Raw genomic sequence first — 12,226 nt, 5'->3', positions numbered from 1 at the left:
CATTAAAGGAGGTGTCTACAATTATTTGAACACACTTGAACTCATGTTCAGAGGCCACCCCCTCTAATCATTTCATTCCCAGTAATGGACATTTTGACTGGAAACTGAACAAGTGAAAGGGTGGTCTGAATGTGGTTGTCCTATTTTGCTGTGACTCTTTGCACCTCAATCAAAGTTATTCAAACATTGCAGATGCTCTTTGTGTTTTGCTTTGCATTCCTTTGGAGGCAGGGCATTGTCAAGTAAGTATCATCTTTAATATTCTATAAAATTGTTGATAAAACCACATTAAATGATCAGTATCTCACTGAAGCAAAATCTCTGTAAAATGGTCACCTTGTTATAACCATACAAAACGCAAACATCGCTACAACATGCTACGTCAGTGATGGTTCTGGAGGGACGATCCATTCACTTGCATTTTGCTCCACATAAACCTTTTCATATTCTAACAGAATTCATTTCCATAGCAGGACATTGCTTGGTTATGAAAATCTTTTTTTTAAATCATGATCATATTGAACTTGCTTGCCATTAGACTATTTCTATTATGAAACGATACGGCCAAACAACGCCTCTGGCACAGTTTGTTTGATCGTGACCTTTCTTCAATTTTCATTTCATGTATGTACTTCTAGCTCAGTAAGAACAGTAATATAATATGGAAGTCTGAGAATCTAATATCAAATTCTTTTATACTAAGGTTTTGTGATACGAGTGGCTCATTTATAACCAGCTGTTTATATTCTCATTCAAACTGAAGCAAAATTATGAATACATATATCTCCAAAATAGTACATTTACAGTAGAAGGAAAAAGCCTTAATTTTCTATGGAAGTCAATGTAAACAGATTTTATTCTTATAGTCATTTTAAAGCATTTCTATTGGTCCATTCATCACAAACAATACAAATCTGCAACAATGGAGATATGTGTATTTCTTTGGATAGAAAGTATATGTTGTTGATAGAAGGTTAACAAACATCCGTGTTTCTTTCTGTAGAGACCAACAGTGCATACAGGGTGTAGGTACAAAAGGGCAGTAAGTGTTTATTGAGATTATTCAGCTGTCAAGGGCATTGAATTTTGGAAAAATTCTGTGGTTGGCTTGCCATATCTTGGAGAACTCGCCATCCTTAGTTGGTAACATTGTGTAGTTTGGAGAGTTCTAGCAAAAAATAATGTTTTTGCAGTGTTGTACAGCTGTTAATTTATTCCCAGGTGGTCTCCTATTAGCTAGGATAGCCATATCAGTTCTGTCAGTAGTTCAAGTGTTGTCCATTTAAGTCATTGTTAAGCCAAGTGTGAGAGGCTGGACTAGCTTTTGTTGCAACTATTGCAAAGTTGGAAAGTGTTTTAGCAGTGTTTTAGATAAGCTTTACAGCAGCTGTTTTGACCTTGGATGCATTCACCTGATCTTTACAAACAAACTACATCTGAGCTGTAATATCCATATGAAAAGTGATGTGAAATCAATGACATGACATAAAATAAATTTTCTACAGTTTCACAACAGGCCAGGGTCCACACATTGGTAAATGGATTAGCTACTCAAGTGTCCATAGGTGTGAGTGAATATATGAGGGTTTGATGCCATGCGAAGTTCTGGCGCCCCCTTCAGGGTGTGTTCCTGGCTTGCACCCAGTGATTTCGGGTAGGCTCCGGACCCACCGTGACCCTGAACTGGATAAGTGTTTACAGATGAATAGGGTGACCAGATGTCCTCTTTTACCCGGACATGTCCTCTTTTTTTAGACTTAAAAAATGTCCGGGCGGAATTTCACAAACGTCCGGGATTTTGTTTTTCTAGAGCTTACATAGAATTTCGAGAAGCGTTTCGTTCACAAACTAGTCCCGCCCTCCCCTACTCCGATTGGTTCACTTGAGTGAGAAGGGGGAGTGGTGAAGTAGCCTAAAATATTCTGATTGGACGGTCTGACTGTAGAGCTACCGTTATTGGTCGATAACCTTCTCTGTAAACATTTAATTGGTCAGTCTGCATGTCAGTAGTCCTTGTTTCCGTCAGGCAAAGCTCATGTACCCACCCTCTATGCCTCAGCTATGCCGAAACGTAAATGTAAGTTCTTGGATGAATTAAAAAAGAAATTCCCATGTTTTGTGTAGCAAATAAAAGTGTAAAGGACCTAAAAGCAGACACAGGTTCAGCTAAGCAGACAACAGCAGCGAGGGGTGAGAGCTCATCACTCCCCCTCCCCACCCCACCACCTGAGACGTGTCCTCTTTTTTACCATCTCAGATCTGGTCACCCTACAGATGAATGAATGAATCAATGAATGTTTCACAAAAGGGATCTTCTGTAAAGCTTATCTGACCTTAAAAAAAGAACACATTCCCAGACGGAGCATGGTTAGGTCAGCTATTCGTTTCAGAGTAGGATGTAGTCATCTAAAAGTTTTAACAAACCTGACATGTCTTCTAGAAAGTCTTCCAGATAATTGCAAGTGGCATGTCTTGAAGACTCTTCTGTTTTGCATGGAAACAACTTCTTTTTTTTTTTTTTTTTTCCTCTTCCACTTTTCACCTCATCTGTAATCAACCACTGCACCTGTGTCTTTGCTTCCTCTATGTCCTTTCTTGTCAAGATGTCCACTGACGCAGTCTCTTTCCCTGTCTCTCCATGGCTCACTTTTCCAAAAGTGCACATTTTCCACAGGGATTTCAGGGTATGACGACTTTTTAATGCAAGCACAAGCTAGTGCTCCTTTCCTCATTCCACCCACGCTCCCTCTCTGAGCCGTTATCTCTCCAGCATGCCAGAAGTAAACTGAACGAAAAAGCATGGTTTGCTACGCCCAGAGAAATAGGACTTTTTCAATGCTTCCTAGAGTGCCCTCTAGGTCAGGGGTTCCCAAATAAAGGGCTGTGACTTGGTCATAATTTATCAGTGGTGTTTTAAAAAAATGTCCAATAAAATTCCTATCTAGATTACAGGCAAATAAGAAAATACTATGTTATTCAGATTAAAGTGAAAATGATGTAAAGACTAGGATGTAGCCGAGAAGTGAAGATTGGAGTGGTAGCTGTTGGCTCACATTGGACATGTGTATTATAAACACATTATGCTTTTATATGGCCTGACATCATAATTTTAGGTTCAGAAGGAGGGCCTGATGGATAGGCATATCTTAGTGCTTGTATTAATGACAGTGTAGTGGATAACAACATCAACCAACATATCTAGCCGAAGCATGGCATTGAGCCTGGTGACCTTAGGCATACAACCCTCTGCTCTAGAATTTCATGCATTTCTTTGGATATTACACAAACTGTATTCACAGCTGAACATCTGTGTCCAAAAATGGAAGCACCTTAAAGTGGCTGAATTCATTAACTATAAGAACTGATGTCTGCACATGGATGTATATCCACAAATTAGGTATCCCACCAGAAAAGGCTACAGATTTTGCAAAAACAGTATTTAGCTTGTTTTGGTAAGATGCAAGTTTCCTCTGCTGCTGTTTGGCACAAAACTGGCATCAGTACTAGGCCCTGGCCAAGCACGTTTGGTAACCCCTGCTTTAGACTGCTTGTGCATGAGGCATTTGACCACAGAGTGGCCCCTCATTTTGACCAGGCCAGTTCACGCCACTAAATCTCTCCCTTGGCTTTATCTGCTGCGCTGAAGAGGATCCAGGTAAAGTCCCACTTTCTTTTTGACATGAAATTTTTTGCTCTGGCTTCTAGTCTTCCCTCTGTCCATCTGTGTTGCTCTTGACACACCAGACGGCCAGCAGAGCTCATTCTTCCTCCTGTCAGCATTTTCCCTTGTCATGAGGTCTGTCCACTTCAAAGTGTATCCATTCTGACTGATCCAGCCGGCAAACTGTGGTTGGCTTCATTTTGGCATCTCCCAGTTTTGAATAATTATGAATTAGCATTTGTATTAATGATGGGCAATCTTAGGGATATCCAAGTTTATGTCCATGACTGACTGTATTCAAATCTGTTGTATGGCTAGGATCAGCCCCAGTGTTTGTATATTAATTCATCATTAATGTAATGTTTGTGAAACATTCTCTGGCTGGAAGCTGCTGATCATTACTGGTTTCTAAATTGATGAAAGCAATGGTTTGGTGAATAATGATTGAAAATGTATGGACACCCATATTTCCCCTCTCTTAATTTGTGAAGACCTTTTAGTTTGATTTTTTTTTATATATATTTGGTCATAAACTAAAGAATCACTGGAGACCAGAATATAGCTTCAGTACATTCAAGAGGAGAGCAACGTTTTATATATAATTCTTGACCAAACCATGGCAATTTTTTTTGTTGTTGCAGTTTGTTACGTTATAATAATGTTGCAAAGGGACAAACTCAATTCCAGACAGTAATTGAAATGCAAATAGAAAAGAAAGCATTGGAATTTCTTTTTGACATCTGATTTGACTTTTGTTTAAATAAAAGCAGCACAGTGACAAAATGTGTAATGTTTAATTTTATTTATTTATTGTTGTTTTTATTATTTGAGAGATTAAATATACCTTCATTTAGAAACTGATGTCTGTAACAAGTTTAAAGAACAGTTCTGGGCTAGAAACATGGTGAAATGCCTCAAATACCTGTATATCTTGAACAGATGAAACACGCAGTTTATAGTAAATTCATAAGGAAAATCATCAAAGGTCATGTTATTATAATTTAACTTAATTTATTACTCACAGCTTTCTGTTTTTTGCTACTATTTCACCTACTGTTTTCGGAGTTGTGTTTGTAGATATAGCACAAAATGTTTTAGCTCTGAGGGGAAAGCTAAAATATGGACTTCCTGACATAAAGTGTGCTGTGCTATTTGCCTCTCTTCCCTTGTGTGTTTGTGTGATCTTGACCCAGTCATGTGTCTGTGTCTATATACTGTGTGTATAATGTAGATTAATGTGTATCAGTTCACATTGACTTTCACTGGGATATTTGTCTGTTTTTTTCCTAAGATGTCACAGCTGTGTTGCTGGAGTTTATCATCAGACAGAATTTTATAGCATCATATAATACAATGTGGAAATTTGAAGGCATAAATGAAAATATGCTTTAATTGGTGCCTGAAAATGAAAAAAAATGTGTCATCTCTCAACACTTTGTAACCTGACAAGCAAGTCCTTCACTACAGAAATTCTTTAGATAAAATACTGTTTGAAAGTCAAGGCACCATGTACTTTACAGTCAAATAACCCCTTAATTTAAATTCTATTTTAATAATATACAATTTAATTTCGCTATGTATAATCCATTCAGTGTTTTCTTTTTGCCACTGCAACTTTAACTGTCACTTTAGAGCTGAAGAAAGCATGTGTAATCCCTCCGTTGTTCACCCTGCTATGATGCATGGTATAACTGTGTTATCTGAAGCTTGTGAAATGTTTACAGGCAGCTACAGAATGGTTTTCATTTAGCAGTCCAGAGTTCGTCATTGCTGTTTTGTTTATTGTCGTATCATCTTTATATTTGGAACACTGGCTGAAAGGGAAACATTTTGTGTGTTCATTAAATGAAATTCCAAATTATTTTGGTCAACATCTATTGGTTGATTCATAATGAACCATTCACACAGTGTAAAGGTCAGCTGGTGTTTTCAGTACAAAGCAAAGTTGTATGCATGTTGTTCATCCATATTCGGGGCGGCACTGTGGTGCCACTCCAGGATCCTGGGGTTGTGGGTTCGATTCCTGCTCTGGGTGACTGTCTGTGAGGAGTTTGGTGTGTTCTCTCTGTGTCCACATGGGTTTCCTTTGGGTGCTCCGGTTTCCTCCCACGGTCCAAAAACACCTGTTGGTAGGTGAATTGGTGACTCAAAAGTGTCCGTAGGTGTGAGTGAATCTGTGAGTGGATGTCGCGCTGTGAAGGACTGGCGCCCCCTCCAGGGTGTGTTCCTGCGTTGCGCCCAGTGGTTTAGGGTAGGCTCCGGACACACCATGACCCTGAACTGGATAAGCGGTTACAGACAATGAATGAATGAATCATTCTAATTAATCTATTTTTTAACCTACACTGTCTGATATTTAAATGACATTACAAATGTATTTTTTTCCTTAGTTTGCAATTTTTAACCTTAGACTTAACACTTTTCTACTGTAACGTAACTCCTATTGCCTGATAGATTACCACTGTTCATAAAAATAATATTACAGGTATTCAAACTAGAGGTCTGCATTTCCAGGAGGAAACACGAGTTGTTGCGCCGCTGAAACCCCCCATCCCCCGATCCACGTCTTTTCCGCTTAAAGTGAGGCAGTCGATACGGTAAACGCGTGGGTCCCTAGGCAACGCTATGGTGAAGGAGTTGACTGAAGGAGTTGATTTTGAATTCCTCCTTATACAACAATTCCACCTTAAGAAACCCACAAGTGTATTGAGATGTCCACATGTAAAAATGACCACTGTAGATAAAGGATAAAATTTAGAAAAGACAGCCAGTATATTTTGAAGGTGGTATTCTAAAAAAAATAAACCTTAAGAAACCCATGATAATTAAGACGTCCACCTTAAAAATTACTTTTAAAATTTTAGAGACTGCCTATGTATTTCTGTGTCCCTCACAGCTCTCCCCCTCAGTCTCTGCCTCTGCCCCCTCCACCTCCACTCTCTCTCTCTCTCTCTCTCACACACACGCTCACAGAACACAACTGACAGACTCACGATTCAATGAATTTTGACCACCGTAGCTCAAAAAATTTCCTGGGTTCAAAATTGAACAAAACATACAGTAGCGACAAGGACAATCAGGCGATCGAGTTGGTGTAAAAAAAATCTTTACGTTTGAGCGAGATCTAATGGTGTAATGATGAGATGAAAACACGAGGAATGTGTAAAATTCTGCTTTGTGAAAATACATTGAACTCTATGGGAGCCGAAACCCTCCTAGTGCCGAACAAATCTTCATAACCCAAGAACCGTCCCCCGCCGTTCATCGCAGGCCAAAAGAGTCTTAAAAGCATAAAAAGATGACCAATACATTTTAAATACCACCTTTAAAAAATTCCACCTTAAGAAACCCACAATTGTATTGAGACGTCCACGTTTAAAAATGACCACTTGAAATAAAGGTTAAAATGTTCAAAAGACAGCAAATATATTGTGAATGAGGTATTGTAAAAAAAATTCCACCTTAAGAAACCCTGGATAATTTAGATGTCCCCCTTAAAAATGACCTTTAAAGTCTTGGAGACTGCCTATGTATTTCTGTGTCCTTCACACCTCTCCCCCTCAGTCTCTGCCTCTGCCCTTCCCCCTCCCCCCTCTCTCTCTCACACGCACGCTCACAGAACACCACTGACAGACTCACGATCCAATGAATTTCGACCGGGGGACCCTCCAGAAAACCTCCCATAGCTCGAAAACTTTTCCAGGGCCAAACATGAACTAAACATACCGTAGCGACAAGGAAAGTCTGGCGATCGAGATGGTGTAAAAATGTTTGCACTTTGAGTGAGAATTGATGGTGTAATGACGAGTTAAAAACAGGCAAAATTTTGAAATTCTGCGTTCCGACTTATTTTAAAATACATTGAGCTGTATGAGAGTGAAACCCTCTCAAGTGTGAAACAAAAATTCATAACTCAAAAACAGTATTCTCAAACCATCTGAAACTTACATGTGTGAGAAAGGGGAAATTTCTCTACCGTTTAAAAATTTAAATGAAGTCTGTAGGTGGAAGTATAAGATTTTCCCAAATCACTTAACTGTATATACCGTTGTGACAAGGAGAGTCTGGGGATCGATCTGGTAAAAATCTGCAGATTGAGTGTGAATTGAGCGTGTTATGATGAGTTAAAAACAGGAGAAAAATTTAGAAACCGCACTCTGAGCCACATTGAACTCTATGGGAGCCGAAACCCTCCCTAGTGCCAAACAAAAATTCATAACTTAAAAACGTATTTTCAAAAATGTTCAAATTTACAGGTGCTAGAAAGGACAAGTTTCTCTACCATTTAAAATTTAAATGAAGTTTCTAGATGAAACTATAAGGACGTTATGGCAAATTTTTCGGCTAAAAAGTGAAAAAAACAGTTTTGGGGCAGAGAAGCTAGAGTGCGGTGACATCACGCACTCTAGCTGTCACCCATTCAAATGAATGAAGGGATTTTGAAGGAGGGATAGAAAAGGAAGGATGAGTGCAAGAGGTCCAAAAACGGACGTGACGGGTCCTGGTGCGCCCAGGTCCGACCGTCTGAAAACTCGTGTCTGTAGCTTGAAAATTGACAGAGTTAGAGCACTTTGAAAATTAATTCCATAGAAATGACTGGGGGAAAACGGAGGGAAAAACGAGTGTAGTGGGTGAACGAGTGAGGGTATCGGAAAGCTGTATACAAAGCCACCTCGTCACTGTAAGACGCACGATTTCCAGGTGGAACGGAGTCGATAGCTCGAAAACTGCGGGACGAGTTAAGCGGGCAAGGAAACGCGGAATAATAAGAATACTGAAAAATAGAAGAACAATATATTGCACCACTGCTTAAAGCAGCAGATGCAACATAATAACTAGGGCTGAAAGATTGACCATTTATATACCATTATTTATAATATTATGTCATCACCAATGTCCTATTAACAAGATTAATTTGGAAAATATGCCATTATTGAAGAGACTATATTTTAAGATACATTTCCCATTTAAATCTCTAAATAAATAGTTATTATGAATTAAAATGTCTAGAAGTTGTCTTTAGATAACGTGTAAATGTGTACTTATATACTATTATACACTTGCACAAAAATGCATGTATACTGTCCCATTCAAGATGACACTATCATTTTGGATGAGCAGACAACTGTAGTAAACTGTTGTATCCTCACAGGCCTCCTGTCAGCCGAGCTGTTCCTCTTCCTGAGAAACTGCAGAAAAACAATGTCTCTAAGAAAAAAAAACTGGTGGAGGTAAAAAAAAATAATAATAAATAATATATAGATAGATAGATAGATTACTTTAGCAGCCACCTCTTTTTGGAACACTGGAATTATATTTATATTTTTTTCTGTTTTTCTGTGTGTTTCAGGATCTGATTCTAGATCATGTGTTTGGATTCAGGGGCTTTGATTGTCGGAATAATCTTCACTACCTCAATGATGGCACTGATATCGTTTTTCACACTGCAGCCACGGCCTTGGTGCACAGCCTTACCCTGGGTATGACAGAACTGAAAATGTTTACATTAAGACAAAAGTTATTTATGGATGTAATTCCAGAATAGTGTTTTATCCTCTAGTATATTTACAGTATGCAGTGTAGGCTGACACAGCAGGCTAGGGTTCAGTTTCCCACCTGAATAAGCCCCTCATTCTGCACCAATGGACAAGGCTGTTAACTTTAAAATTGCCCATCTGTGAAACATGATTAGAAGAATAAGTCTAAATAAGTGTGCCTGCTAAATACACTAAAAATAAACAATGCATAATATCCATTAATATTATTATTTGATTATATGCTAAATTTATATCAATAAATCTACACAACAGTATGTAAAACAATGTTAGGAGTTCCTTTTGCACACTACTGTTTAACCACTTTATAAAGCAAATATAAGACAAAGGACATGTTCTCTCATGTTCTCTCCTGTCAGGTACACAGAGTTTCTACCTGGAACACACAGATGACATTCTCTGTCTTACTGTCAATCAGCATCCCAAATACAAAAACATCATTGCTACTGGACAAATTGGTAAGTGTACATGTTAAATGTTCTGCAAGCAAGCATACTGTGTACTACATGCTCATCCTACTCATTTTGTTCTGATATCTAGGGTATTATGAGTAGTTTACCCCTAGTTTCCTGAAGACGTAGTCTTTAAGTTTATTTAATATTAAAAGGGATTTAATATAGTCTCTTTCTCCCAGCTGTTCCTTGGTTGGTTCCTTGGTAAATCTATAAATAAAAGGATGAATTTAATAATTGGACTAATAACCCTTTGTGTCCCTCGCTTTCAATCAGGAAACACCTCTTCCATCCACGTGTGGAATGCCATGTGTAAACAGACTCTGTCCATACTGCGTTGTTGTCATACTAAAGGGGTCGGCAATGTGAACTTTAGTGCCACAGGAAAGCTGCTGGTGTCTGTGGGCATCGACCCAGAGCACACTATCACTGTATGGCGCTGGCAGGATGGTAAGTTCAGTGTTACCAAGCTGATTTGCCAACGTGTTCATATCCTTTTCATAATGCAGGTATGCTTCTATAAAAATCAGCTTCTATAAAAACTTGCAAACTTAGAACCCATTAGTGTATGAATAATGGATAGGTCTGTTACATGCCTCACTTCTATGTCTCATTCCTACTCCATAAGCTGTGATTTCTTTCTGTGGTCAGGGGTCAAAGTCACCAGTAAAGGTGGTCACCCGGACAGGATCTTTGTGGTGGAGTTCCGGCCGGACTCTGATTCTCAGTTTGTGTCGGTGGGAATTAAACACGTCAAGTTCTGGACACTGGCCGGCGGATCCCTCATGTATAAGAAGGGAGTAGTGGGATTAGTGGAGGATGCCAGGATGCAGACTATGCTCTCTGTGGCGTTTGGTGCTGTAAGTGTATTTTTGCACTTTTATTTGAACCAGTGTTTGTGTGATTTAAAAATGGGGGGAAAAAATGACAGCAAGATATAAAACTATTGTAATCAAGTGTGATAATTAGTCGTTGTATTTTTTATTGATATTTTATATTGATTCTTTTAAATTATTGTCATTTTACCTTAAAATGCTACTTTAAAGGCACTATATACGATTTCAATCCAATATATTTTTTGTAAAAATTCAGCTAATGTTTCCTTATAATTTGATAGCTCTCCATTCTCTAAGCAGCAGGGAGCACTCATGTTTATGCACAGAATGTGGGAAGGGAAGGGGCAGGGCAGACTCTGTATTGCAAGCCCAGTGTCATTCCCTTGACTGTGTTTGTGCATGAATTGGGGCGAGTTCAAATATCAACCGTCATTCTTTAAAACCGTATACTGAGTCTTATCTACTTTTAAATTTAAATCGTGTTGATTTAAATGATGCTAGTTTACAATTTCTAGTAGCTACCTGTTTCCACCCCTTATTCCCCTATTAACACATCTTTTTGATAACTTTTTTTTCCTAAATAATGTTTTGTTACAAAGGAATAAAGTTTTGATTTTACTATGTAATTTATTTAGTGCCTGGGAAGACACCCAAGGACACTACACTAGAAATTCATTCATTCATTCATTCATTGTCTGTAACTGATTATCCAATTATGGGTCGCGGTGGGTCCAGAGACTACTCGGAATCACTGGGCTAGGCTGGAACACACCCTGGAGGGGGTGCCAGTCCTTTGCAGGGTGTATGCTAGAAATAAAAGGGATAAAATAAGAAAAGTATATAAATATTGATACATTAAATGTATTTTTAATCAATTTAAATATAAAATGTACAATTTAGTTCTAGTGGTGTTGATATATATATATGTATAAGCACTTTATTTTCCTCCTGGTTATTGTTTCTGGTTGACTCTTTCAGAATAACCTGACTTTTACTGGGGCCATCAATGGGGATGTGTATGTGTGGAGGGATCACTTCCTGCTGAGAATAGTGGCCAAAGCTCACACTGGACCCGTCTTCACCATGTACACCACGCTAAGAGACGGCCTTATTGTCACTGGAGGGAAAGAACGACCGTGAGTAAAAGAGCAATTCATGTTTTTTACCACCGAAGGTAGCAGATATTTCTGAAAGTGATTATTAGTTTATAAAGTTCTACTCTCATCAGATGAGGTCAGATTGCTTTTGTGAGTTTCAGTGAACCAAATTATATTCCATAAAGTGTCTCTCCACATGGGGGCAGCCATGTGAAATTGTTTTAGTATAGTATCTCTGATACATTCAACACCCTTTTTATCAGTGTAATGATTGTTTCATAAAATAAAGACGAATCACTGGACAAAATGACTTATTGTACCTTTTAATATGTCTTTCTGAGTGATGCCATTGTGACTATGTATGGGTGTGTTAGGACAAAAGAGGGTGGTGCAGTGAAGCTGTGGGACCAGGAGATGAAGCGATGTCGTGCCTTCCAGCTGGAGACGGGTCAGGTGGTGGATTGTGTGAGGTCTGTTTGTCGAGGAAAGGTGAGTAACACTTGTTTATTTACCTAAAGAACTGGCAATAGTTAGAAACACCTATCAATAACCTCCATTTCCTACATACATACATATATATATATATATATATATATATATATATATATATATATATATATATATA

General features: G+C 38.5%; 1 protein-coding gene across 2 annotated transcripts in view; it reads left to right on the top strand.

The window, feature by feature from the left end:
- The window catches only part of LOC136685127 (echinoderm microtubule-associated protein-like 6), a 73,338-nt gene that overhangs the window by 53,647 nt on the left and 7,465 nt on the right, over positions 1–12,226 (top strand). Inside the window, exons 29-37 of one of the 2 annotated variants that reach the window (XM_066659302.1) lie at positions 228–242; positions 3,647–3,655; positions 8,814–8,892; positions 9,012–9,141; positions 9,576–9,674; positions 9,945–10,118; positions 10,320–10,528; positions 11,483–11,640; positions 11,976–12,090. In XM_066659302.1, coding sequence (XP_066515399.1) covers positions 228–242; positions 3,647–3,655; positions 8,814–8,892; positions 9,012–9,141; positions 9,576–9,674; positions 9,945–10,118; positions 10,320–10,528; positions 11,483–11,640; positions 11,976–12,090 — 988 coding nt within the window. The remainder of the gene's footprint in view (positions 1–227; positions 243–3,646; positions 3,656–8,813; positions 8,893–9,011; positions 9,142–9,575; positions 9,675–9,944; positions 10,119–10,319; positions 10,529–11,482; positions 11,641–11,975; positions 12,091–12,226) is intronic. The other variant, XM_066659301.1, reaches the window with a different exon arrangement.

The sequence above is a fragment of the Hoplias malabaricus genome, chromosome 2, assembly GCF_029633855.1.
Source record: "Hoplias malabaricus isolate fHopMal1 chromosome 2, fHopMal1.hap1, whole genome shotgun sequence".
Taxonomy (NCBI): domain Eukaryota; kingdom Metazoa; phylum Chordata; class Actinopteri; order Characiformes; family Erythrinidae; genus Hoplias; species Hoplias malabaricus.
The sequence above is the reverse complement of the archived record's forward strand: the minus strand, read 5'-3'. Positions and strand labels throughout refer to the sequence as shown.